This window comes from Entelurus aequoreus, linkage group LG12 (assembly GCF_033978785.1).
Source record: "Entelurus aequoreus isolate RoL-2023_Sb linkage group LG12, RoL_Eaeq_v1.1, whole genome shotgun sequence".
Classification (NCBI taxonomy): Eukaryota; Metazoa; Chordata; class Actinopteri; order Syngnathiformes; family Syngnathidae; genus Entelurus; species Entelurus aequoreus.
In genome coordinates, this window is record NC_084742.1 from 42,041,632 (window position 1) to 42,068,324 (window position 26,693).

At 41.3% G+C, this 26,693-nt stretch overlaps 1 protein-coding gene across 1 annotated transcript in view; it reads right to left on the reverse strand.

The window, feature by feature from the left end:
- Window positions 1-25,283, reverse strand: part of slc7a8a (solute carrier family 7 member 8a) — a 59,835-nt gene extending 34,552 nt beyond the window's left edge. The window contains exons 1-2 of the mRNA XM_062065995.1: window positions 24,752-25,283; window positions 2,220-2,424 (exon numbers count right to left, since the gene is read on the reverse strand). Of these exons, the coding sequence (XP_061921979.1) occupies window positions 2,220-2,424; window positions 24,752-24,893 (347 nt within the window). The 5' untranslated portion in view covers window positions 24,894-25,283. The remainder of the gene's footprint in view (window positions 1-2,219; window positions 2,425-24,751) is intronic.
- Between the last annotated feature and the right edge of the window lie 1,410 nt (window positions 25,284-26,693).

A 26,693-nucleotide genomic window follows, 5' to 3' on the forward strand; every position in this document is an offset into this window, starting at 1 on the left:
TCTTTCTCATTTTGTCCACCAAACGTTTTATGCTGTGTGTGAATCGCTTTAAAACAGGGGTCCCCAAACTACGGCCCACGGGAAGTCCCAAGTTAAAAAAAAAGTTTTATTTATTTTAATCTTTCCTTTCTAATCCATTTTCTACCGCTTGTTACTCTCGGTGTCTCCTAGCCGCTCAGGCAAATCATATTGTCTAAAAATGAATTTTCCCATCGATAACGTGACAATGTTGATGAACATCAATGTTAATTGATGTTAAATGACAAAACGGATTATAAAGACAATGTATATATGTATATATATATGTATATATATATGTATATATATATATATATATATATATATATATATATGTATATATATATATATATATATATATATATATATATATAAATATATATATATATAAATATATATAAATATATGTATATATATATATATATATATATATATATATATATATATATATATATATATATATATATATATATATATATATATATATATATATACATGTATATATATATGTATATATATATATATAAATATATGTATATATATATATACATGTATATATATATATATATATATATATATATATATATATATATATATATATATATATATATATATATATATATATATATATATATATATATATATATATATATATGTGTGTATATATATATATATATATACATATATATATATATATATATATATATATACACATATATATATAAACAGCCTGTATCGGGGTCGGCATGTATGTAGCTGAGCCGCATCAGAGTGGTCAAGGAGCCGCATGCTCTAGAGGGATCATTTCCAACCTGTGACCTGTTTTGAAAAAGTTTCATTATGCAGTATTATTATATCAAATAATAAATTGCAATAATCGCTTTGAATCAAGAATTGTGTTCAACCGAGAATCAATTCTGGATCGAATCGTCACCCCCACCCCTATTCTATTACATAATGAAGAGGGCCGCCGTTTCAAGAGCCCAAGGGCTCAGGGGCCGGACATTCAATGAAATGTTTGAAATGTGGATGTTTTGTCAGAAAGTGCCTCTGCAGGTTATATTTCTTTGAGACTGCGTTTACTTAATTGCAAAGTAAACACATCGGCTTTCACACTGCAATGTCAATAAAGTCATTATTCTGCCCTCGCTACTCGTTTCCAGCGTGTGCAGCTAGTTAACAGTACAAAGAAAAAGAAGCTCCAGTTTTTGTTGAGGATTGATGTTCTTCTTTTGAATCATTTTCCTTCCTTAGTTTTATTTCTTTACACTTCTTCCTTCATTTAGGTTTGTAAGACTGCAAACATAAAAATAAAATAAACATAACAAAAAGTTTAACGTCGATTGTGTATTTTACATAAATAATGTCAATTGTGTATTTTTCATTCATAAAATAGAAGATTTAGTGTTAATATATTCACACAGTAAACTATACCATATAGAACTTACACCACACACACCAAACATTGTATGTGACTTATCACTATTAGCGTTGTTGCCCTCTACTGGTCAAATTTAGCACTACATGTATTAAACAAGGTTTGATCTTTACTCTCTGTTTTTACTGTCCTTAAAATACAACAGAGCGCTCCTTTTTGAAAAATAAAAACAGAGTGCTCCTGTCATGTGGGGGATCTTTGACTGGCGTTTCAGCAGTACAGTATGTCCTTTAATAAATGACAGAGTGCAACAGGATCTTTGACTATCACTTTTGCAGTATGCCTTTAAAAGTATCAGACTGCTCCTGTCGTAGAGGATCTTTGACTCGTGTTTTGGCACTATGTCCCTAAAAATGACAGAGCACTTCTGTCATATAGAGGATCTTTGACTGGCGTTTTTGCAGAACAGTACGTACTTAAAAAAACGACAGAGTGCTCGAGTTTTATAGAGGATCTTTGACTAGTGTTTTGCAATACAGTATGTCCTTAAAAAACAACAGAGCGCTCCTGTCATATGGGGATCTTTGACTGGCCTTTCAGCCGTACAGTATGTCCTTTAATAAACGACAGAGTGCTCCAGGATTTTTGACTATCACTTTTGCAGTAGGCTTTTTAAAATATCAGACTTCTCCTGTCGTAGAAGATCTTTGACTAGTGTTTTGGCACTATGTCCCTAAAAATGACAGAGCACTTCTGTCATATAGAGGATCTTTGACTGGCGTTTTTGCAGGACAGTACTGTGCATCTTAAAATGTTTACTCACCCGGCCAAGCCTCCAAAGATGTCCTTCACATATGAGTAGTCCCCCCCCGACTTGGGGATGGTGACACCCAGCTCAGCGTAGCACAGTGCCCCGATGGCGGTGATGACGCCTGTGATGATCCACACTAACAGGGCCACGCCCACTGAGCTGGCGTTCTCCATCACTCCCTTTGGACTGACGAAAATCCCCGAGCCAATAATATTACCTAGGCAAAGAAAGAAGTTTTGATTTTAGATCTCCACATTTCACATTTAAACATACAAATGGGTCCTTATTTTGTATTTATATATTCTATACACAGTAATATTCGAGCACAAGGAGATCTGTTTGGAAAGGAGTAGAGTGTTCCAAAGTGGCGAGAGAACACTCCATCCAGTTGGTGGCGGTAATGCACGTATCACCGCCAATACAAGACAAAAGAAGAAGAAGAACTTTAAAGGCCAATGGCAGGCACAGGTATGACTTTTATGAACATTTTAATGAATTACAATACCAGCAAACAAACTCTTTAGCGTTGCAATAGTTGATCTGTTGGCTACTATTTGTAATCTTAAAAGTACCATTCAATAGTATTTTATACTCATTTGAAATAAGTACAGAATGCAGCTGGGATAGACCCCAGCACCCCCGTGACCCCGAGAGGGACAAGCGGTAGAAAATGGATGGATTGATGGACCACTCATGGAGTCCTATACAGTAGGTGGGAAAATTCGGACAATTTAAAAAAAAAAAGGTCAACTGTCGAGGGGGGCCCAATGTGATTTTTTTACATGGGGCCCAGAATCTCTGATACTACTACTACTTCCATCATCCAAGTCACGTCTGTTGTGCCCTTGAGCAGGACACTTCACCCTTGCTCCTGATGGGTCGTGGTTAGGGTCTTGCATGGCAGCTCCCACCATCAGTGTGTGAATGTGTGTGTGATTGTGGAAATAGTGTCAAAGCGCTTTGAGCACCTTGAAGGTAGAAAAGTGCTATGCAAGTATAACCTATTTACCATTTACTACCACCACCACTACTACTACTACTAGTACGACTACCATCACCACCACTACTACTACTACTCCCACTACTAATATTTATATTACTGCGATTACTACCACCACTATTACCACTACCATTATTACTACTGTTACTACTACTACTACTAGTATTACTACTACCCTACTGCTACAACTACTAACATTTATGCTACCACTATCATTATTACTACTACTACTACTGCTACTACTACCACCACCACTACTACTGCCACTACTAATACTACCAATACTACTATTATTAATACTACCCTACTACTACTCCCACCACTATTATTACTACTACTACTATTATTAATACCATCACCACCACAACTGCTACTACTACAATCACAATTAATACTACCACTAACACTACTACTACTACTACCACCACTACTATTACTTCTACCACTAAGACTACTACTACTACTAACTACCACAACTACTTCTACTACATTAAAACCACTACTATTACTACTACAACAACAGCTAACTACTGCAACTACTACTGCTACTACTATTACCATTACAACCACTACTACTACCACCATTATAACCATTACTACTACTACTACAACTAACTACCACTACTACTACCACCACAACTACTGCTACTACTACTACAACTGGTACCATTACTTCCACAACTACTACTAACTACTACAACTACCACTACTAATATTTATACTACTGCAACTACTTTTCATGGGGCGTGCACAATCAGCTGCTCCTTCGTCTGCACGTGCCGCAGGACACGCCCATACACACTCTGCTTCTGCTGCCACACGCCAGCACAGCTGTGCGCAATCATCTATCGACACACCTGCTGCTGATGACATCACTCCCCATAAAAGCCAGCGTGTCCAGAGAACCAACGCTGGAACGTAGTCTCTGCTTGCAGTAAGCTTTCGTCTCTGGCTCCTCACCTTTGTTTGCTCGCTCCTTGTGACCTTCGACCCTTGTGCTCATTTGTCTCTTGTTTTCCCCAGTATTCCTTCCGTCGCCTTGGAAGTGAGCAGTGCCCCTCACTTCTCTGGACCCCTCTGGATTCTGATTTGCCTCCCTCGATCCTCGACCCCCATTTTGGACTTGGACCTCTGGACGCCCCTCTCAGCCCCACGGACCCCCGCTTGTTTCACGGACTCTCCTACCTGCCTCGCCCTACTGAACTGGTCACCTTCTCACTCAACACGCACTTACAACAACCACTGGTAAATATTCATTGTAACGCTTCACATAGTCCTGCAAACATACACAGTAGCATACACACTCCACCAAATCATCAAGCTCAAAATAAACTGTTGAGCTTATTCTTGTTGCTGTGTCGTCTCCTTCCCCGCCGAACATAACAGTACGTTCCAGCCATGTCGGAACCGGACGGCACAAGCAGACCCAAGTCCGCGTCCCTTCCTCGACCCCCCACGGCTCCTAAACTCACGGCCATGCACGCTGAGATTCAGGCACACCACGCTCGATTTTCGAGCCTAGAGAACAAGCTTGATGTCGCCTTCGCTAGCCTGCTGGCTAGACTGGAAAGCCTTAGTCCAAGCCCTGCTCCTCCACCTGTGCCGAATTACAGTGCTCCGGCAGCCGCCACCTCCTGGAGCCCCTCCAACCCCTGGGAACCCAAGATCTCCAACCCCAGTCCCTTTGAGGGGGATTTTGAACTTTGTCGTGGTTTTCTGGTTCAGTGTGAACTCATTTTTAAGCACCAACCATCTCGCTATGCATCTGATGGAGCGAAGATTGCATTTGTGTTTTCATTACTCTCTGGACAGGCTCTCAAGTGGGCCACCGCAGCAGTAGACAAGACTTTGGGGCTGAGCACCAACTATGCTGCTTTTCGAGCGGAGTTCCAGGCTGTGTTCGTTCACCCCGTGGACGGGGGGGATGCTGCTTCACGACTGCACTCCATCCGACAGGGTTCCCGCTCGGTTGCGGCCTACACTCTTGAGTTCCGCACTCTGGCGGCCGACAGCGAGTGGGGAGACAAGGCGCTCCAGAGTGCATTCAGGAGAGGAGTTGAGTGACGAGATCAAGGACGGTTTGCTGAGAGACCGATCTACCTCGTGTCGAGCCCTCATCGACCTGGCTCTCTTATTTGACCAAAGACTCAGTGAACGAGCAGCAGAGAGAGCGCAGACTTCTGCTAGTTTTCCAGCTAGCTCATCTCCGAGACCCAAGTTTCGACCTGTCGACCACGCCGCCGTGTTTCGGCCTACACCTCCGTGTTTCGGCCTACACCTCCGTACATGCCAGCAGCAACTGTGGAACCCATGCAGTTGGGCAGGTCACGCCTAGAGGCAGCAGAGAGGGAAAGGAGATTCAGGCAGCATCTCTGCCTTTACTGCGGACTGGCTGGTCACCCCATCCGGAGCTGCCCGACGAGGCCAAAAGACCAGGCTCGCCACCAAGGGGGTTCCTGGTGAGCCACACAACTGTTCCCCAAATCAAGAGAGACCCAGGCATTCTCTTTCCTGCATCCCTGTCATGGAGCTCTAGGACTCTGACTGTGGGGGCCTACCTGGATTCAGGAGCAGACGAAAGTTTCATGGATCACGAGTTTGCTCGCCAAGCAGGAATAACCCTCATTCCACTGGAGACTTTCCTGCCGGCACAAGCTCTGGATGGACATCCCCTCGGGCCCATCAAGCACCGCACCGAACCCCTGTCTCTGACCCTCTCGGGAAATCACACCGAGACCATCAGCCTCTGGGTGCTCGACGCTCCCGTCGCCCCGCTTGCCCTCGGGCGATCTTGGCTTCGACAGCACGACCCTCACATATCCTGGTCCACGGGCAAGGTCCTTGCATGGAGCACTGCCTGTCACGCTAACTGCCTAAGGTCGGCAGTTCCCCCAGCCTGCAGGGCCAAGCCCACCTCACCTCCCACTGATCTCTCCTGTGTTCCAGCTGCTTATCATGACCTTTCAGCGGTATTTGACAAGGTACGTGAGCTGTCTCTTCCCCCGCATAGACCTTATGACTGCGCTATTGACCTGATTCCCAACGCTGTCCTTCCCTCCAGCAGACTTTACAATCTGTCTTTACCAGAGAAGAAGGCCATGAAGAACTACATCACTGAATCCCTTGCCTCAGGTATCATCACCCCCTCCAAGTCCCCGGTGGCAGCAGGCTTCTTCTTCGTGGGAAAGAAAGACGGTTCCTTGAGGCCTTGCATTGACTACAGACAATTAAACTGCATTACCATCAAGAATAAATATCCCATACCTCTGCTGAGCTCCTCTTTTGAGCCCCTTGCTCCTGCCACTATTTTCACCAAGCTTGATCTCCGAAATGCCTATCACCTGGTGTGAATCAAAGAGGGTGATGAATGGAAGACAGCCTTCAACACCCATCTCGGACACTTCGAGTACAGGGTGATGCCATTCGGCCTTACTAATGCACCGGCTGTTTTCCAGGCCCTCGTCAATGACGTTTTACGGGACATGTTGGACCATTTCGTTGTCGTGTACCTTGATGACATTTTTATTTTTTCCCAGAACCTGCAGGAGCACCAACGACATGTCCGCCTGGTCCTCCAACGCCTGCTGGAGAACAGGTTGTTCATCAAAGCAGAGAAGTGTGAGTTTCACGCACCTTCAGTGGGATTCTTGGGTTTTGTTGTTGAGAAGGGCCACATAAGAGCGGACCCTAAGAAGATTGAGGCGGTACTGGAGTGGCCCCAACCCACCACCCGTACGGAACTAAGACGGTTCCTGGGATTTGCCGGATTTTATCGACGTTTCATCAGGGATTTCAGCAAGGTAGCTGCACCTCTCCACACACTCACTTCTACCAGTATTCCTTTTCTGTGGACCAGGGAGGCCAGTGAGGCTTTTAGAAGATTGAAGAGGAGTTTTGTCTCTGCCCCGGTCCTCGTCCATCCTGACACGGACAACTCCTTTATCGTGGAGGTGGACGCGTCGGATTCTGGGATTGGAGCAGTGCTCTCCCAACGCTCCCGTAAGGACAATCTTGTACACCCTTGTGCATTCTTTTCTAGGCGCCTCTCTCCAGCTGAACGGAATTACGATGCCGGTAACCGAGAACTACTAGCTGTTCATGAGGCCTTGGCAGAGTGGAGACACTGGTTGGAGGGAGCGAAACACCAGTTTCAGGTCTTGACGGACCATCGCAACCTGCTCCACATTCGCTCCGCCAGGAGGCTTAACGACAGTCAGGCTCGCTGGGCCAATTTTTTTAGCCGTTTTGATTATACGCTCTCGTTTAGGCCAGGCTCCAGGAACACAAAGGCCGACGCCCTCTCCCGGCAGTTCTCGGAGGGGCAAACTTGTTCGCCTACGGCAGAACCCATCCTTCCTCCTGCCCGGATAGTGGGCATGGTCACTTGGGAGGTGGAAGAACAGATAAAGACCGCCCTGCGGTCTAATCCGGCACCAGGTGGCGGCCCGCCCAACAAGCTGTTTGTTCCCCGTGAGTTCCGATCTAAGGTGCTGGATTGGGGGCATTCCAGCATCTTCTCCTGCCATCCGGGGTTTCAACGCTCGCTATCCTTCATCCGACGACGGTTCTGGTGGCCGTCTATGGCTTCAGACACCCGTGAGTTTATCGCCGCTTGTACAACATGCTCCCGCAATAAGGCTTCCCACAGACCTCCAGCGGGCCTCCTGTGCCCACTACCTGTCCCCGGCCGTCCCTGGTCCCACATCGCATTGGACTTCGTGACAGGATTCCCAGTGTCCCGAGGTAACACTACTATCCTTACCATTGTCGATCGATTCTCGAAGGCTGCACATTTTGTTCCCCTCCCCGAGCTTCCCTCCTCCTCCGAGACTGCTGACCTTCTTGCTCTGCACATTGTAAAACAACACGGTATCCCGGTGGATATTGTTTCAGATCGTGGTCCCCAGTTCACTTCCCGGGTGTGGCAATCGTTTTGCAAGGGGATTGGGGCTACGGTCAGTCTCACCTCTGGGTATCATCCCCAGAGCAACGGTCAAGCGGAGAGGGCCAACCAATGCGTGGAGACCATGTTGCGTTGTGTTGCCGCTCGTCAGCCTGCCTCCTGGAGCAAGTACTTGCCATGGGTCGAGTACGCTTATAAATCCATGAAGAGCTCGGCCACCGGCATATCTCCCTTTGAGTGTTCCCTAGGATATCAGCCTCCTATGTTTTCCCAACAGGAGGTCGAAGCAGCAGTTCCGTCCACTCGAGCCCACATCAAACGCTGCCATAAAATTTGGAAGACCGCCCGGGATGCACTCTTGAAAGCCTCCGAAAGGATGCGCCATAGTGCTAACAGGCGCTGCATCCCGGCACCATCATACCAACCTGGACAACAGGTGATGTTACGCGCCAAGGACCTCCATCTCCAGGTACCCTCCCGGAAATTGGCACCTCGATATGTCGGGCCTTTTTCTGTGGAGGCCATTATCAATCCTGCCTCCATTAGACTGTCTCTCCCGCCTTCTCTTAAGAGGCATCCTGTGTTCCATGTGTCACAGATCAAACCTGTAGCAGAGAGCTCTTTTTCACCCCCTTCCCCTACCCCTCCCCCTCCTAGGATCCTCGAGAGTGGTGACCCAGTATGGTCAGTCAAGGAGATCCTCAGGGTTCGTCGGCAAGGTAGGGGACTAGTGTACCTAGTAGACTGGGAGGGCTATGGACCAGAGGACCGATCATGGGTACCGGCCTCCTATCTTGCGGACCCCTCTCTGTTGGAGGATTTCTACCGGGCTCACCCTGAGGCTCCCCGTAGCTCGTCAGGAGCCTCGCATAAGGAGGGGGGCACTGTCATGGGGCGTGCACAATCAGCTGCTCCTTCGTCTGCACGTGCCGCAGGACACGCCCATACACACTCTGCTTCTGCTGCCACACGCCAGCACAGCTGTGCGCAATCATCTATCGACACACCTGCTGCTGATGACATCACTCCCCATAAAAGCCAGCGTGTCCAGAGAACCAACGCTGGAACGTAGTCTCTGCTTGCAGTAAGCTTTCGTCTCTGGCTCCTCACCTTTGTTTGCTCGCTCCTTGTGACCTTCGACCCTTGTGCTCATTTGTCTCTTGTTTTCCCCAGTATTCCCTCCGTCGCCTTGGAAGTGAGCAGTGCCCCTCACTTCTCTGGACCCCTCTGGATTCTGATTTGCCTCCCTCGATCCTCGACCCCCATTTTGGACTTGGACCTCTGGACGCCCCTCTCAGCCCCACGGACCCTCGCTTGTTTCACGGACTCTCCTACCTGCCTCGCCCTACTGAACTGGTCACCTTCTCACTCAACACGCACTTACAACAACCACTGGTAAATATTCATTGTAACGCTTCACATAGTCCTGCAAACATACACAGTAGCATACACACTCCACCAAATCATCAAGCTCAAAATAAACTGTTGAGCTTATTCTTGTTGCTGTGTCGTCTCCTTCCCCGCCGAACATAACACTACTATCACCACTACATTATTATCATTATTATTATTACTACTACTACTACCACCACCATTTCTGCTACCACTATAACCACTACCATTATTACTACTACTACTACTACCACCACCACCACTACTAACACTAATACTATTACTACTACCCTACTACTACGACCATCACTACCACAACTGCAACTACTACAATCACAACTAATACTACCACTACTATTACTACTGCCACTAAGACCACTACTACCATAATATACTACTACTAACTACCACAACTACTACTACTACTACTACATTATAACCACTACTACTACTACATTATAACCACTACTACTACTACTACTACATTATAACCACTACTACAGCTAACTACCGCAACTACTATTACTGCTACTACTATTACAATTACAACCACTACTATTACTACCACCATTATAACCACTACTACAACTAACTACCACATCTACTACTACCACAACCACGGCTACTACTACTACAACTGGTACCACTTATTCCACAACTACTACTACTACATCACAACCAGTACTACTACTACTACTAAAACTGGTACCACTACTTCCATAACTACTACTCCCACAACTTCTACTAGTACAACTATTACAATTACAACTACCACTAATACCACTCCTCCAATGCAAACATTCAAGTCCCATTTTAACAGCAACATCATTCTAGGTTAGCCTATTCACTAGACAAAAACCCCAAAATGTTCAAACTTAGGTCTGCAGCTGACTAACTAATGGCAGGGCACTAGGATGCACTTTATGACGTGTGTGACGACGAAGCCTACCCAGAACTTCAAAAGCGAGCGTTTAAGCGCCTCTTTTCCCGAAAGAGTAGCAAGTGCAAGTGAGCAAAAGCAATTGTGGAAGATGATAAGATTTTCGTCACCTTTGGTGCTCATAAGCAAGCTCTGTGGATTAGGTATTACTCTGAGGACATTAATAAAATGTTGATTTTGCACAATAGGGGACTTTTAATCCTGCAATATCGTGGTCATTAGATTAGCTCACAATCCAAAATTAAGATATATTTTGTGCACATTGCATCCATTTCACTTAGTTGTAAAATACAGTCAATGGTTAGTCTTGAATACATCATTTAGTTTGCTTTCTAGCCTGACTTGTTTCTGTCGCATAGGACAGGCGTCTCTTTTGTTCTCAGCAGCTTTGTAGGTGCAAATGCACAGGATAAGGACAGTGCATAAAATGTGAGTGACAGATCTGTGTGTGGGGCAGGGGTGGTTGTCGCCATGGTAATGACGCAGCTCAGCCTTTTGGCCGATGGGAAGCACTAATCTGTTGATGTAGCAGTAGATCATTATATAGGGGGAGATTTGTACATTTGACACATTGCATGAGCATCAGGGTACACAACAAATGTTGGTCTGACATGAGAGGTTACCAAAGCAAAGGTCAGAGGTTGGCGGCCAATAAAAGGGGCGCCAAAGTCAAAGGTTGTGTTAAATCATGTTAAATCATTACCGCCTGCATGATAGGCAGCACACTACAGTACGAAAGTCCAAGGTATCGATGACATGTGTCTGCACAATGAAGTATCTTTTATAGCAGTAAGTTTTCTGTGCTTAGACATAAAGCAGAACTGTAACCCATTGGTCCAGCCAAGTTCCAGGGCCCGCATGTACATAAGGCTAAAACCAGGCAAGACTTTTTCTTCATAAATCCTCTATACAACAGTAGTGTTTTGCTGTTTGTAAAAATCTACTGCTGTTTTTTACAGTAAAAGTGCTCAGTGTTTCCCATAAACTGCCAAGATACCTGTGGCGGTGGGGGCGTGGCTATGGCCGTGGCCACCATGACATCATCGATCAATTTGCATAATTTACTACAATATGATTTTCTCTAAAAAGGCTCAAAAAATGTATACTTACTAATTAATAATAACAGTTTTGTTTTAAACGTCCATCCATCCATCCATCCATTTTACAATATAATTACAACACTTTATGTACATATTTATATACAGATTTGAACAATAAGTTATTCACTGAAATATATTTATTAATTGTGGTTCTTACAAAAAATATATCTTATAAAATTATAAAAGCTAAAATGTCTCTTAAAGCTCTGCCCCTTTAATTAGTGCATACTAAATGATTTAACTTTAGCCTACTACTACAACCATATTATTTACCAGCAACATAAAGTGAAACAGAGGCGGAGGTGTCCTGCCACAGTCAGTAACAAATAAACAGAAAACAGTAGTGGTGGTAGATAGACACAAAGCTTCATCAAACATCTGATCCACTGAACAAAGAGCTCCAAAAATCTTGATCCTACACTACTCTTTTGTAAAGTAAATCTGAACAGCCGATATGGGCATCTACATCAACTATATGATTTGCCTGAGAAGCTGGACAGGACAAAAAAAAAAAAAAATTGTGGCGGCCGTAATTCTTTCGTGGCGGGCCGCGACAAATAAATGAATGTGTGGGAAACACTGGTGCTAGTCCAAGACCTTCCATGTAAACAGATTGCTTTGGGACTCTACAGCGAAACCGATAGCCAAAGATCATTTATACGACAAGAGTGTTTTGTGTTGTTTAGAAATTAATTGCTATTTTTGAGAATTTACTGCAAAAGCGCTTGTCAAAAATCTTCTAATAACAGCAGTGCTTTGCTGTTTTTAAAAATCTACTGCAAAAACTACAGTCAAAGGCCTTTCTAAATGACAGGAGTGTTATGCTGTTTTTACTGTAAAATGACAGGAGTGTTATGCATTTTACTGTAAAAGTGCCGTTCAAAATGCTCGATATTTGCTTTGTCTTAGGAAAGCACCTAAAAGTACTGTATATTCAATTGAATGCACTGTAAAGACAAGATATTTAATGTTCAAACTGGTAAACTTTGCTATTTATTGCAAATATTAGCTCATTTGGAATTTGATGCCTGCAATATGTTTAAAAAAAGCTGGCAAAAGTGGCAAAAAAGACTGAGAATGTTGAGGAATGCTCATCAAACACTTATTTGTAACATCCCACACAGGTGAACAAGCTAATTGGGAACAGGTGGGTACCATGATTGGGTATAAAAGCAGCTTCCATGAAATGCTCAGTCATTCACAAACAAGGATGTGGCGAGGGTCACCACTTTGTGGACAAATGCGTGAGCAAATTGTCCAAAAGTTTAAGAAGAACATTTCTCAAAGAGCTATTGCAAGGAATTTAGGGATTTCACCATCTACGATCCGTAATATCATCAAAAGGTTCAGAGAATCTGCAGAAATCACTGCACGTAAGCGATGCTATTATGGAACTTCGATCCCTCAGGCGGTACTGCATCAAAAACCAACATCATTGTGTAAAGGATATCACCACACTTCAGAAAACCACTGTCAGTAACTACAGTTGGTTGATACATCTGTAAGTGCAAGTTAAAACTCTACTATGCAAAGCGAAAGCCATTTATCAACAACACCCAGAAACACAGCCGGCTTCTCTGGGCCCAAACTCATCTAAGATGGACTGATGCAAAGTGGAAAAGTATTCTGTGGTCTGACGAGTCCACATTTTAAATAGTTTTTGGAAACTGTGGACGTTGTGTCCTCCGGAACAGAGAGGAAAAAAACATCCGGATTCTTATAGGCGCAAAGTTCAAAAGCCAGCATCTGTGATGGTATGGGGGTGTATTAGTGCCCAAGGCATAAGTAACTTAGACATCTGTAAAGGCACCATTAATGCTGAAAGGTACATACAGATTTTGGAGCAACATATGTTGCCATCCAAGCAACGTTATCAGCTTATTCCAGCAAGACAATGCCAAGCCACATTCTTTTTTTTTGCAATGTGTTGCTGCCATTAAATTCTAAGTTAATGAGTTTCTCATTTCGAACATTAAATATCTTGTCTTTGCAGTCTATTCAATTGAATATACGTTGAAAAGGATTTGCAAATCATTGTATTCTCTTTTTATTTATGATTTCCACAACGTGCCAACTTCACTGGTTTTGAGTTTTGAAGACTATCAGGCCTCCGCTGGCTGGCTTGCAGTTTCATAAAGGAAGCAGTTTGGTCTCAGATGTGCTCAATAAGCACATTTCTGTTCCTCCTGTCTGACTCTTTGGTATCCACTTCAATCTCCTCACAATACATCTACGGGCATTCAGACAGCGAGGAGGATTCTGAGCAAGTTGTTTTTAGGACACACCGTCTTCACCAGTCATGTGCATTTTTCATTTAAATTAATACCGCACTGCATCTTAAGAAGGAACATCAGTATTTTTAGTTCTGTCATGTCTGTGTGATCATGTTTTGTTTGGCCATGTGCTTTTTTGGATTTTGTCAGTTCCTGTTTTTTCACTCCCTGTTTTGTTTCCATGACAACCCATTAGTTTTCACCTGTCCTCATGTCACACACCTGATTCATTTGCACTCACGCACCTGTTGTTAATCATGTCTGTGTTATTTAAGCTTTTCATTTTCTGTTGGTCGGCCTGGCGACATTAACTCTGTGACCCCTGTTTACCTCTGATTACTTCTGCTACCCATGTTTCCATAACTCTATGCCAAGTAAGTTTTTGTTCTTAATGCCACGGTTAGTGACGTTTTGCTTCATGTTCACCGTTTCTGCCTTTGTGCAAGTTTTTGTTTCATTAGCCAAGTTTTTGTACTTCCGCCTTGTGCGCGCCTTTTGTTCCTTTTTTATAGTAATAATTAAAAGATGTCCTTACCCTCACGCCTTGCCCGCGCCAATTTTCCTTTGCATTCCGGAAAAACAAACCCCAAATTCCCCTTGTTGACAAGTTCCTGACTGGAGCCAAATATGGTTTCTTATACTTTCAAAATATACATATATTTTTTAAATCAGATTAATTACACCTTTGAATTTTGATTAATCGTAGTAAATTACTTGCTTGAATCATTTCAATTAACTTTGAAAAAGACCCCAATATTTTGACACAGATGCAATTCTAATGTCAGAATGTCATACAAGAACATATATAAAATTTGCCAGTGACTACACCAGTCGGAGTCTAATCACTCATCTTTGCACCAATGCATGCGTTGACCTGATCACTGACTGCACAGCAACTCGCGTCACCTTACAGGTAACCATCAGCGGTTAAGGTAAAAGAGCATGTGCACTCAAAATAAACTTTGTGTTTCTTCTGCGATGTGATATTTTTTGGTGATTAATCACATGCATTGATCACTGCATTAACTTTGACAGCCATATTTTATACATATACAAATGTCCACGAAAAGCTTCCATACCAAAAGTGTGCTGGAGCCTATCTCAGTTGCATTCGGGCGGAAGGCAGGGTACACCCTGGACAAGTTGCCACTTCAGTGACACTTTTATTAACCCAGTTAGTCAAGATGGGTATTAACAGCACAGAAAATAAACTGATTAAGTAGGACATAATGACATAACATATATAAAATAGAAAAATAGTATTTCTACGTAAAATAAATAACATTGCTGTGCAAATAATACAAAATGTATCAAACTCAGATAAAAATTAAAGCTGCTAGCAGCGATGAACAGGACCGACTTTGAGGGCTCATAAAATCCAAACCGGAGCAGTAATTAAAACTCTTTCATCAACTTTTAATCAGAAGGGTTTAATCTCTCTCCTGTGCTAATTTGAAGCTGACACGACAAACGCGCTCAGAGGAGATAATGTTTGAACAAAGGTGACTGTTTTTACACAACTTTTGTTTTGAAGGGGGAATTGCAAACTTCCTGTTAATTTTTGCTGGGGGTTGTCAGTGTATGAAATATAAGTCTAAGTCTACATAGAGGTTTTTGTTTCATGTCTCTACGACATTCCTACTGGAAGTTACAGGCAGTTTTGTCTGTGTTTTCTTCCTAGGGGGCGCTAGAGCGCAATTTTGAGTTTTGGGGTTTGGTTTTTTGATTACATCCCAATTTTCGCCAGTCCTGACGTGTGTGTCCAATTTGGTGAGTTTTGAAGTATGTTAAGGGGGTCAAAATACAGCTCAAATAGGCGGCGGTGTAATAATAAAACGCTAGAAATACAATAGGGTCCTCTGTTCCAAAGGGACTCTGTCCCTAAAAATTATTTGCAGGCAGGCACTTTGTGATTTCCCTTCCTGGTTCGATGACCCGCTCTATCTTGCCTCTGATTGGCCTGTCCCTAACCAATCGTGACTCATCATAGTAAACAACCAACCACTCATGGATGTTCTTATACATGCAAGCACATCTCGGAAGGAGGAAGGGGAGGGGTTTAGTAGCCCATGGAGGGGGAACTGGGGAGAACAAGGAACACAACAAATAAAATAAAATAAAATGAAATAAATTATATCGATATTACAATATTTTCTTAATCCATATCTTGTTCAAAAATATATCGATGTATCTTACAAGCTCGATATATCTTCCAGCCCTAGTGTTATCCATTATCTCGGCAAGGCAACATGTAATAGAAAAATATATACTTTATGGTAGTCAATGTGCAGCTTGTATAGCAGTCTTTAAATTACTCTCCATTGAAATTCAGTCAACACCTGGGCATTATTGTCTAAATAGCTGGCAACGCAGCAAGATAATTGTGTCTTCAGCATGGTGGTGGTACGGCATGTTCATGGTCCTGGGCTGCACGAGTGCTGCCGGCAGGGGGAAAGCTGTAATAAGAGTCCTCTGACATTCTGAAGCCAATAACTGAGCCGCAGTAAGATTAGCGAGTTGAAAATGCAGCATGGCCACTCGAGCCAGCTCAGTTCTGATATCATAAATCAAGCATTTAAGATGCGGACGAGACAGGTTGCGACACATGAAACGTTCTGCAGCACTACCTCCGTCAAACCCCTTGCAGTGCGAGTGCAAACACAAATTAAATCCACTAAATAAATACAGCTTAGCAGCAGACTAATACAAGAGTGTTATCGGGGCAGGGCTGCTCTTTTACCCCCAAGTGGCCAAGAGTTGTAATCCTGATTCAAAGGCGAGGGATCACGGCGGCGACAAGTCACCTGATCTCACGCAGCCCTCGCACGTGACCTGAAAGCCGTGCTGATGCGTGGACTTTGGATGGCCATAAACGCCTCCAAGTGCACCCAACAAAGAACATGTTCTGGGTTTCTCAGCCTTCCTGTCTGAAGACTTAGTGGAAAAAGTCCCAATAAAGGTGGTTCTCTGTCTCCCCTCCCTTATTTTCTCTCTTCTAGCAAACCTCTCGGGACTTGCCCTTGTCTTTCCTCCGGTTGCCACGGTAACGCATGAATGAATGACTCATCCCCTAAACCCCCACCTCCTTCACTCCCACAATAACCTGTCAAGGTCAACAGGAAAACCACACGCGTGGTGACATGTGGGGCGTCCCCCATGGGCTGTGGTGAAAATGCTTAGGAAGTCATCCACGTACCTTAAACTTGGGCTATTCAATTGGCGGCCCGGGGGCCCACATCCGGCCCGGGAATTACAAAATACCGGCCCCCGAGTTCAGTTCAAAACTTGGGAGACAAACTATTCTGCAGCAAATTCATAAAAACACTCCTGTTGTAAAGAGGAACTTGGACCACTTGAAACATGGTGGCAGATCCTTGCATTGAGATTTTAACACAGAACACTGGGGTCCAGATTTGGGATTTACATAACTGCAAGTGTTCCTCAAGGCACCTCTTTAAGTCCTCTTCTTTTTGGCAGGTACAATTTTTTTTTTTATAGCGTTCCTCGAGGTTCTGTTTTAGGTCCTCTCTTTTTTTACCATTTGGGCTCTTTAGTGGCCCGCTGGTTCAGTTCATAAAAGCTGTGAGAGACTCACATTTATGCAGCCGATTCTCAAAATGATTCAAAGAGATGATATTTGACTAGCTTTTCGCAGTAGGTCCTTAAAAACAACAGAGCGGTCCTGTAACTTGCTGACCCCTGCCCTAAACTAACACCCTCCCCCCTCCACATCCTACCTCCCTGGATTGTAAATAATCAAATGTATATACTTGTTCTTATGCTTTCTGAAACCACTATGTTCACTGCTCGCTGTACATATCCTACCAAGTCAGACCTACACTGTGTCAATGTCCATTTCTCTGATTATGCAATTGTTGATGACTGAAGTGCTGATATCAACCCCCACCCCCACACACCCCTGCACATCCCACCCCCCGGATTGTAAATAATGTAAATAATTAGAGATGTCCGATAATATCGACCTGCCGATATTATCGGCCGATAAATGCTTTAAAATGTAATATTGGAAATTATCGGCATCGTTTTTTTAAATTATCGGTATCGTTTTTTTTTAAATTAAATCAACATAAAAAACACAAGATACACTTACAATTAGTGCACCAACCCAAAAAACCTCCCTCGCCCATTTACACTCATTCACACAAAAGGGTTGTTTCTTTCTGTTATTAATATTCTGGTTTCTACATTATATATCAATATATATCAATACAGTCTGCAAGGGATACAGTCCGTAAGCACACATGATTGTGCGTGCTGCTGGTCCACTAATAGTACTAACCTTTAACAGTTAATTTGACTAATTTTCATTAATTACTAGTTTCTATGTAACTGTTTTTATATTGTTTTACTTTCTTTTTTATTCAAGAAAATGTTTTTAATTTATTTATCTTATTTTATTTTATTAATAGTTTAAAAAAGGACCTTATCTTCACCATACCTGGTTGTCCAAATTAGGCATAATAATGTGTTAATTCCACGACTGTATACATCAGTATCGGTTGATATCGGTATCGGTTGAAATCGGTATCGGTAATTAAAGAGGACAATATCGGAATATCGTATATCGGCAAAAAGCCATTATTGGACATCCCTATAAATAATGTAAATAATTCAATGTATATACTCTGATGGTTAACTTGTGTGATGACTGTATTATGCTGATAGTATATATTTATACCGTGAATTGATTAACGTGGACCCCGACTTAAACAAGTTGACAAACTTTTTCGGGTGTTACCATTTAGTGGTCAATTGTACGGAATATGTACTGTACCGATTGTAGCTGAGATAGGCTCCAGCGCCCCCCGCGACCCCGAAGGGAATAAGCGGGAAATGGATGTGCAATCTAATAATAAAAGTTGCAAACAATCTACTAATAAAAGTTTCAATCAATCAATCAAAGTCAGTCCACAAAATGTGCTGAAGTTACAGCGGGTGTTTCGTAGAGCCGTGTGAGAAATTTCAAGTCAATCGAACTTTGCAAGTTTAATAACAGCGCCACTGTGTGGTGATTAGAGACAGCTCCCCAAGTGCAGCCATTTACGGCCTTTGCCGCTGTTTTTTTTTTTTTTTTTTGGGGCCCGCTGCACATTGATGGAATAAAATGTAGCAAATGGGCATAATATTAAAAAAAAAAAAAAGCTGTCAATATTACAAAATTAAGAAAATATATCATATTGGCCGACCGCATGCTTTGATTTTTCAGCATGCGGCCACTGGTGGAAGTAGTTTGAACACGTTGGCTTACAGCAGTGCTTCTCAAATATTTTCTTTCTTTCAGGAAGAACAACATATTTCCTGCCTCGCTCTACACCAGTGGTTCTCAAACTTTTTTTGTCATCCCCCACTTTGGACAAGGGGGAGTTTTCAAGCCCCACCTGCCCCCATCGCCCCAACAGAACGCTAATGCCAAGCTTAACATTTTCAAATTTATCGAACATCAAGTAACATCAAGTTTTATACATTCAAACTCAATAACATAAAATAAAATCAAGTTCAATAATAAATAAAATAACTGTGCAGCTGTGGTATAACTTGCATCAAGTTCAATATCAAATAAAATAACTTGCATCAATTCAATAATAAATAAAACAAAAGTGTTATAACTTGCATCAAGTTCAATAATAAATCAAAAAAAGTGTTATAACTTGCATCAAGTTCAATAATAAATCAAAAAAAGTGTTATAACTTGCATCAAGTTCAATAATAAATCAAATAAAAGTGTTATAACTTGCATCAAGTTCAATAATAAATCAAATAACTTGCATCAAGTTCAATAATAAATAAAACAAAAGTGTTATAACTTGCATCAAGTTCAATAATAAATAAAACAAAAGTGTTATAACTTGCATCAAGTTCAATAATAAATCAAAAAAAGTGTTATAACTTGCATCAAGTTCAATAATAAATCAAAAAAAGTGTTATAACTTGCATCAAGTTCATTAATAAATCAAAAAAAGTGTTATAACTTGCATCAAGTTCAATAATAAATCAAATAAAAGTGTTATAACTTGCATCAAGTTCAATAATAAATCAAAAAAAGTGTTATAACTTGCATCAAGTTCAATAATAAATCAAATAAAAGTGTTATAACTTGCATCAACTTCAATAATAAATCAAATAACTTGCATCAAGTTCAATAATAAATAAAATAAAAGTGTTATAACTTGCATCAAGTTCAATAATAAATCAAAAAAAGTGTTATAACTTGCATCAAGTTCAATAATAAATCAAATAAAAGTGTTATAACTTGCATCAAGTTCAATAATAAATCAAAAAAAGTGTTATAACTTGCATCAAGTTCAATAATAAATAAAATAAAAGTGTTATAACTTGCATCAAGTTCAATAATAAATCAAAAAAAGTGTTATAACTTGCATCAAGTTCAATAATAAATCAAATAAAAGTGTTATAACTTGCATCAAGTTCAATAATAAATCAAATAACTTGCATCAAGTTCAATAATAAATGAAAATAAAAGTGCCACTTTGCAATCTTTGCCAAAAAAAGGAGGACGGGGCAAGTGAACATGAGTTTTACAGTACTCCTGCATTAGTGGCTGCACTGAGCCTGTTTTGCACTGCACAGCTTTTCAAATCGGGGTTGCAGGCTTGACACTGCCACTGTTAAAACCTCATTGAATTCGGGGCTAAGCTGCCTTGACGCGAGTGTTTCCCGGTGAATGACACATTGTGTCCAATGCGCATTTGGCGCAACCCTCTTTATTAGAGCCTGCAGCCCGTTTCTTGACTTTGCCATGCGCGCCATCAGAGCAAAAGCCCACACAGTTTTCCCATTTAAGGTCGTGTTCTTTGAGGAAACTGTCCATTATCTTGAACAGCTCATCAGCAGTGGCTCTATTTTTGATGTATTTGCAAAACAGCAAATCCTCGCACAGTGACTCGCCATTCACAAAGCTTCCGCTTAGCCCCGCCCCTATTAGTTACTGTTGCTATGTCTGTCAAACTTTCGCTCCTACCTAGAAATGTAAAGCCTACAGGAAAAATAAGTAATTTACATTTATCTATATAGCGGATTTCACAGACAGAATCACAAAGGGATTTCCAGTGTGTATAGAAAATGAAAGCATAGTAAAAAAAAAAATCAAAGAATATAATAATAAAAAAATTAAAAAAATAAAAGTGAAATTTCCTCCCGTTCCTCGCGCCCCACCTGTCATGTCTCTATTCCCCACCAGTGGGGCGCGCCCCACACTTTGAGAAACGCTGCTCTACACCATGACTATAAATAGTATCATTTGTATATAAAATTGCTAGTATTGCAGCATAACATTGTAAGCTTAATAACATTAAAGTAAACACCACCACTGTGGTTACAGTGAAGCCAAGTGCTACGTGTGCTTTTGGTACGGAAAAAAAAAGCCAGTTCCCCGAGGTCACACGTGCCCCGTCCCCGGGAGAGGACCGCCACACTATTTGAGAAGGACTGGCTAACAGAAACAAATATCATTGTGACCCAACTTGAAGACTGAAAAAGAGGGGTCATTTTATATTCAGGGGTCTAGAATTGTTTGCATCTAAACCAGGGGTGTCAAACTCATTTTAGATCGTGGGCCACATGGAGAAAAATCTACTCCCAAGTAAAATCACGGCACGATAACTTAAAAATAAAGACAACTTCAGATTGTTTTCTTTTTTAAAAATAGAACAAGCACATTCTGAAATTGTAAAAATCATAATGTTGTTTTTTTTTTTTTTTTACAATTACATGTTGTGGTTAATAGTATTCCATCTTATCGTTATTTATACTTTCTGAATACATTATGTGATAATGTTCATCAGTCAACTCATTGGTGTTAATTTTCAATCTATCAAGATAGAAAAAATGTATATCAAAATCAAATTACAGGATGTTATTTATGTACTTTGCTCATTTTCCTTGACTGGTGGTTTTTTGTTTTTTTTTACACATGTAGCATCATCTACAAAGATACAAAGAATTGCTTTTGCGACATCCGGTGGACACATTTAGAACAGCAGTTTCTTTCATTCAAAAATTCCAGGTTCATTTTTATACTTAGCGAACAGAAAAACCTGTTTGCGGGCCTGATCCATTACGTTTGATACGTTTGACACCCCTGATCTAAACCAATCGGTGGCGCTAAACTAACTTCTCCCCAAAAGCTTGTCAGAGCTTTTCTTCCTGTCACACACACACACACACACACACACATACACGCGTGACTTGGAGAGACATATATGATGTATGTTGCATAATATTGCAAACCCCGTTTCCATATGAGTTGAGAAATTGTGTTAGATGTAAATATAAACGGAATACAATGATTTGCAAATCATTTTCAACCCAAATTCAATTGAATGCACTACAAAGACAAGGTATTTGATGTTCAAACTCATAAACTTTTTTTTTTTTTGCAAATAATAATTAACTTAGAATTTCATGGCTGCAACACGTGCCAAAGTAGTTGGGAAAGGGCATGTTCACCACTGTGTTACATGACCTTTTCTTTTAACAACACTCAATAAACGATTGGGAACTGAGGAAACTAATTGTTGAAGCTTTGAAAGTGGAATTCTTTCCAATTCTTGTTTTATGTAGAGCTTCAGTCGTTCAACAGTCCGGGGTCTCCGCTGTCGTATTTTACGCTTCATAATGCGCCACACATTTTCGATGGGAGACACGTCTGGACTGCAGGCGGACCAGGAAAGTACCCGCACTCTTTTTTTACGAAGCCACGCTGTTGTAACACGTGCTGACTGTGGCTTGGTATTGTCTTGCTCAAATAAGCAGGGGTGTCCATGAAAAAGACAGCGCTTAGATGGCAGCATATGTTGTTCCAAAACCTGTATGTACCTTTCAGCATTAATGATGCCTTCACAGATGTGTAAGTTACCCATGTCTTGGGCACTAATACACCCCCATACCATCACAGATGCTGGCTTTTGATCTTTGCGTCGATAACAGTCTGGATGGTTCGCTTCCCCTTTGGTCCGGATGACACGACATCCACAGTTTCCAAAAACAATTTGAAATGTGGACTCGTCAGATCACAGAACACTTTTCCACTTTGGATGAGTCCATCTTAGATGATCTCGGGCCCAGAGAAGCCGGCGGCGTTTCTGGATGTTGTTGATAAATGGCTTTCGCTTTGCATAGTAGAGCTTTAACTTGCACTTACAGATGTAGCGACCAACTGTATTTAGTGACAGTGGTTTTCTGAAGTGTTCTTGAGCCCATGTGGTGATATCCTTTAGAGATTGATGTCGGTTTTTGATACAGTGCCGTCTGAGGGATCGAAGGTCACGGTCATTCAATGTTGGTTTCCGGCCATGCCGCTTATGTGGAGTGATTTCTCCAGATTCTCTGAACCTTTTGATGATATTATGGACTGTAAATGTTGAAATCCCTAAATTTCTTGCAATTGCACTTTGAGAAACGTTGTTCTTAAACTGTTTGACTATTTGCTCATGCAGTTGTGGACAAAGGGGTGTACCTCGCCCCATCCTTTCTTGTGAAAGACTGAGCATTTTTTTGGGAAGCTGTTTTTATACCCAATCATGGCACCCACCTGTTCCCAATTAGCCTGCACATCTGTGGGATGTTCCAAATAAGTGTTTGATGAGCATTCCTCAACTTTATCAGTATTTATTGCCACCTTTCCCAACTTCTTTGTCACGTGTTGCTGGCATCAAATTCTAAAGTTAATGATTATTTGCACAAAAAAATATATATATGTTTATCAGTTTGAACATTAAATATGTTGTCTTTGCAGCATATTCAACTGAATATGGGTTGAAAATGATTTGCAAATCATTGTATTCCGTTTATATTTACATGTAACACAATTTCCCAACTCATATGGAAACGGGGTTTGTACATGGTAAGTAAATGTGCATAGTAACTCACAAACACACACGCACACACACAAGTGACTTGGAGAGACATATATATGTTGCATAATATTATATATTATATTTGGACACTGGCCATGTTCAACGGGTATATATACACTACCGTTCAAAAGTTTGGGGTCACATTGAAATGTCCTTATTTTTGAAGGAAAAGCACTGTACTTTTCAATGAAGATAACTTTAAACTAGTCTTAACTTTAAAGAAATACACTCACTATAAAAATGGGACCCATAACCTCCCTGCTTGGCACTCAGCAACAAAGGGTTGGAGTTGGGGGTTAAATCACCAAAATGATTCCCGGGCGCGGCGCCGCTGCTGCCCACTGCTCCCCAAGAGGATGGGACAAATGCAGAGGACAAATTTCACCACATCTAGTGTGTGTGTGACAATCATTGGTACTTTAATCTTTTAATTTTAATCTATACATTGCTAATGTGGTAAATGACTATTCTAGCTGCAAATGTCTGGTTTTTGGTGCAATATCTACATAGGTGTATAGAGGCCCATTTCCAGCAACTATCACTCCAGTGTTCTAATGGTACAATGTGTTTGCTCATTGGCTCAGAAGGCTAATTGACGATTAGAAAACCCTTGTGCAATCATGTTCACACATCTGAAAACAGTTTAGCTCGTTACAGAAGCTACAAAACTGACCTTCCTTTGAGCAGATTGAGTTTCTGGAGCATCACATTTGTGGGGTCAATTAAACGCTCAAAATGGCCAGAAAAAGAGAACTTTCATCTGAAACTCGACAGTCTATTCTTGTTCTTAGAAATGAAGGCTATTCCACAAAATTGTTTGGGTAACCCCAAACTTTTGAACGGTAGTGTACATATAGTAGATGTACATAGTAAGTACATGTACATAGTAAGTACATGTACATGGTAAGTAAATGTACATGGTAAAAGGTGATGTGAGTGAGTAGGTGTCAGTTGCAAGATCGGTGGCGTTTTGTGACTCAAAAAATACTTTCGTGTGTTGTAAATGAGTCATTAAAGTTTTCAATGCAGGTGTAACTTACCAACAATGATACCACAGGCGCTCACCAGTCCTATTTCCTTCTTCAGTGCAACTCCACCTCCTCCGCCTCCTCCTCCTTCGGCAGACTCTTGCTCGCTGGCATCCTTGGCAGATGCACCTCGCTGCCTGGGACCGTCCGACATGTTGAGTCTCCTCGCGTAATGTTGTCTCCTGCCGCGCTCCTCGTCCTGGCGCGCAAAGAAGCGGGGAGGGATTGTTGCGCTGCCTGTCAGCGACCTGCGAGGCGCCGGCTTGTCATGAAGAAGTGGCACAAAACACCAGCGCGGGTTGGTCGGGTGTCCAAAATCCTCCCGTGGTGCCTCAAGTCCACTGCTGGTGTTCTAAAAAAAAATACAAAAAATGTACCGCGCGTTTAGTGTCTTCCGAACATCCTCGCAGGCGGGAGGTGTTCTTCAAAGCAGCGCCACCCACAGCCGCCCTGTTTTATGCGCGCACTATGACGTCATTGGGCGGACTATCCATGTTGTGGACACTAGCTCCGCCCACTTAAACGTGTTTTTAATCCTCTCGCAGGACCCTCCCCTCTTTTCATCAGCTGTTCAATCACTCACCCCATATGACTGTGACTCGTTTATCGCGGTCCGTGATCGGATCAATGCATACTTCAGTACAACAAGGAGCGAGGAGGCTCCAAAATACAGTTTGAAAGAGGTCGAGGCAAAAAAAAACAAAAAAAACTGTTACCGCGTTGTGTGCAAATAAATGATATGCATACTCATACAAGTAAAAAAAAAAAAAAAAAAAAGTTTTTTTTAATTCCTGGATGACAATCTGACAAAATAAAAATTGGATTTGAGTACACATGAGGTGTTTTCTAAAGAAAATGTAATCACCTGTGATGATTAGTCATCCATCCATCCATACATCCATATATATATATATATATGTATATATATATATATATATATATATATATATATATATATATATATATATATATATATATATATATATATATATATATATATATATATATATATATATATATATATATATATATGTATTAGGGCTGTGAATCTTTGGGTGTTCCATGATTCGATTCAAAATCGCTTTTTTCCCCGATTCAAAACGATTCTCTATTCATCAATACATAGGATTTCAGCAGGATCTACCCCAGTCTGCTGACATGCAGGACAATGTTTTATCAACTGATTGCAATAAGGTAAATGTGTTTTAACTATTAAATGAACCAAAAATATGACTTATTTTATCTTTGTGAAAATATTGGACACAGTGTGTTGTCAAGCTTATGAGATGCGATGCAAGTGTAAGCCACTGTGACACTATTGTTCTTCTTTTTTTTTTTTTTTTTATAAATGTCTAATGATAATGTCAATGAGGGATTTTTAATCACTACTATGTTGAAATTGTAACTAATATTGATACTGTTGTTGATAATATTCATTTTTGTTTCACTACTTTTGGTTTGTTCTGTGTCGTGTTTGTGTCTCCTCTCAATTGCTCTGTTTATTGCAGTTCTGAGTGTTGCTGGGTCGGGTTTGGTTTTGGAATTGGGTTGCATTGTTATGGTATTGCTGTGTATTGTTTTGTTGGATTGATTAATTTAAAAAAAATAAAAAATAAAATCAAAATTAAAAAATAATAATAATTTGAAAAAAAAAATTGATTTTTTAAAAATGAGATTGATTCTGAATCGCACAACGTGAGAATCGTGATTCTAATTCGAATCAATTTTTTCCCACCCCTAATATATATATATATATATATATATATATATATATATATATATATATATATATATATATATATCAGTGGCGTGCAGTGATGTTCATGTCAGGTGAGGCACTGACTTCATCACAGTCAGATTTACAAACATATGAACCCTAAAGAGTATCTTATTCACCATTTGATTGGCAGCAGTTAACGGGTTATGTTTAAAAGCTCATACCAGCATTCTTCCC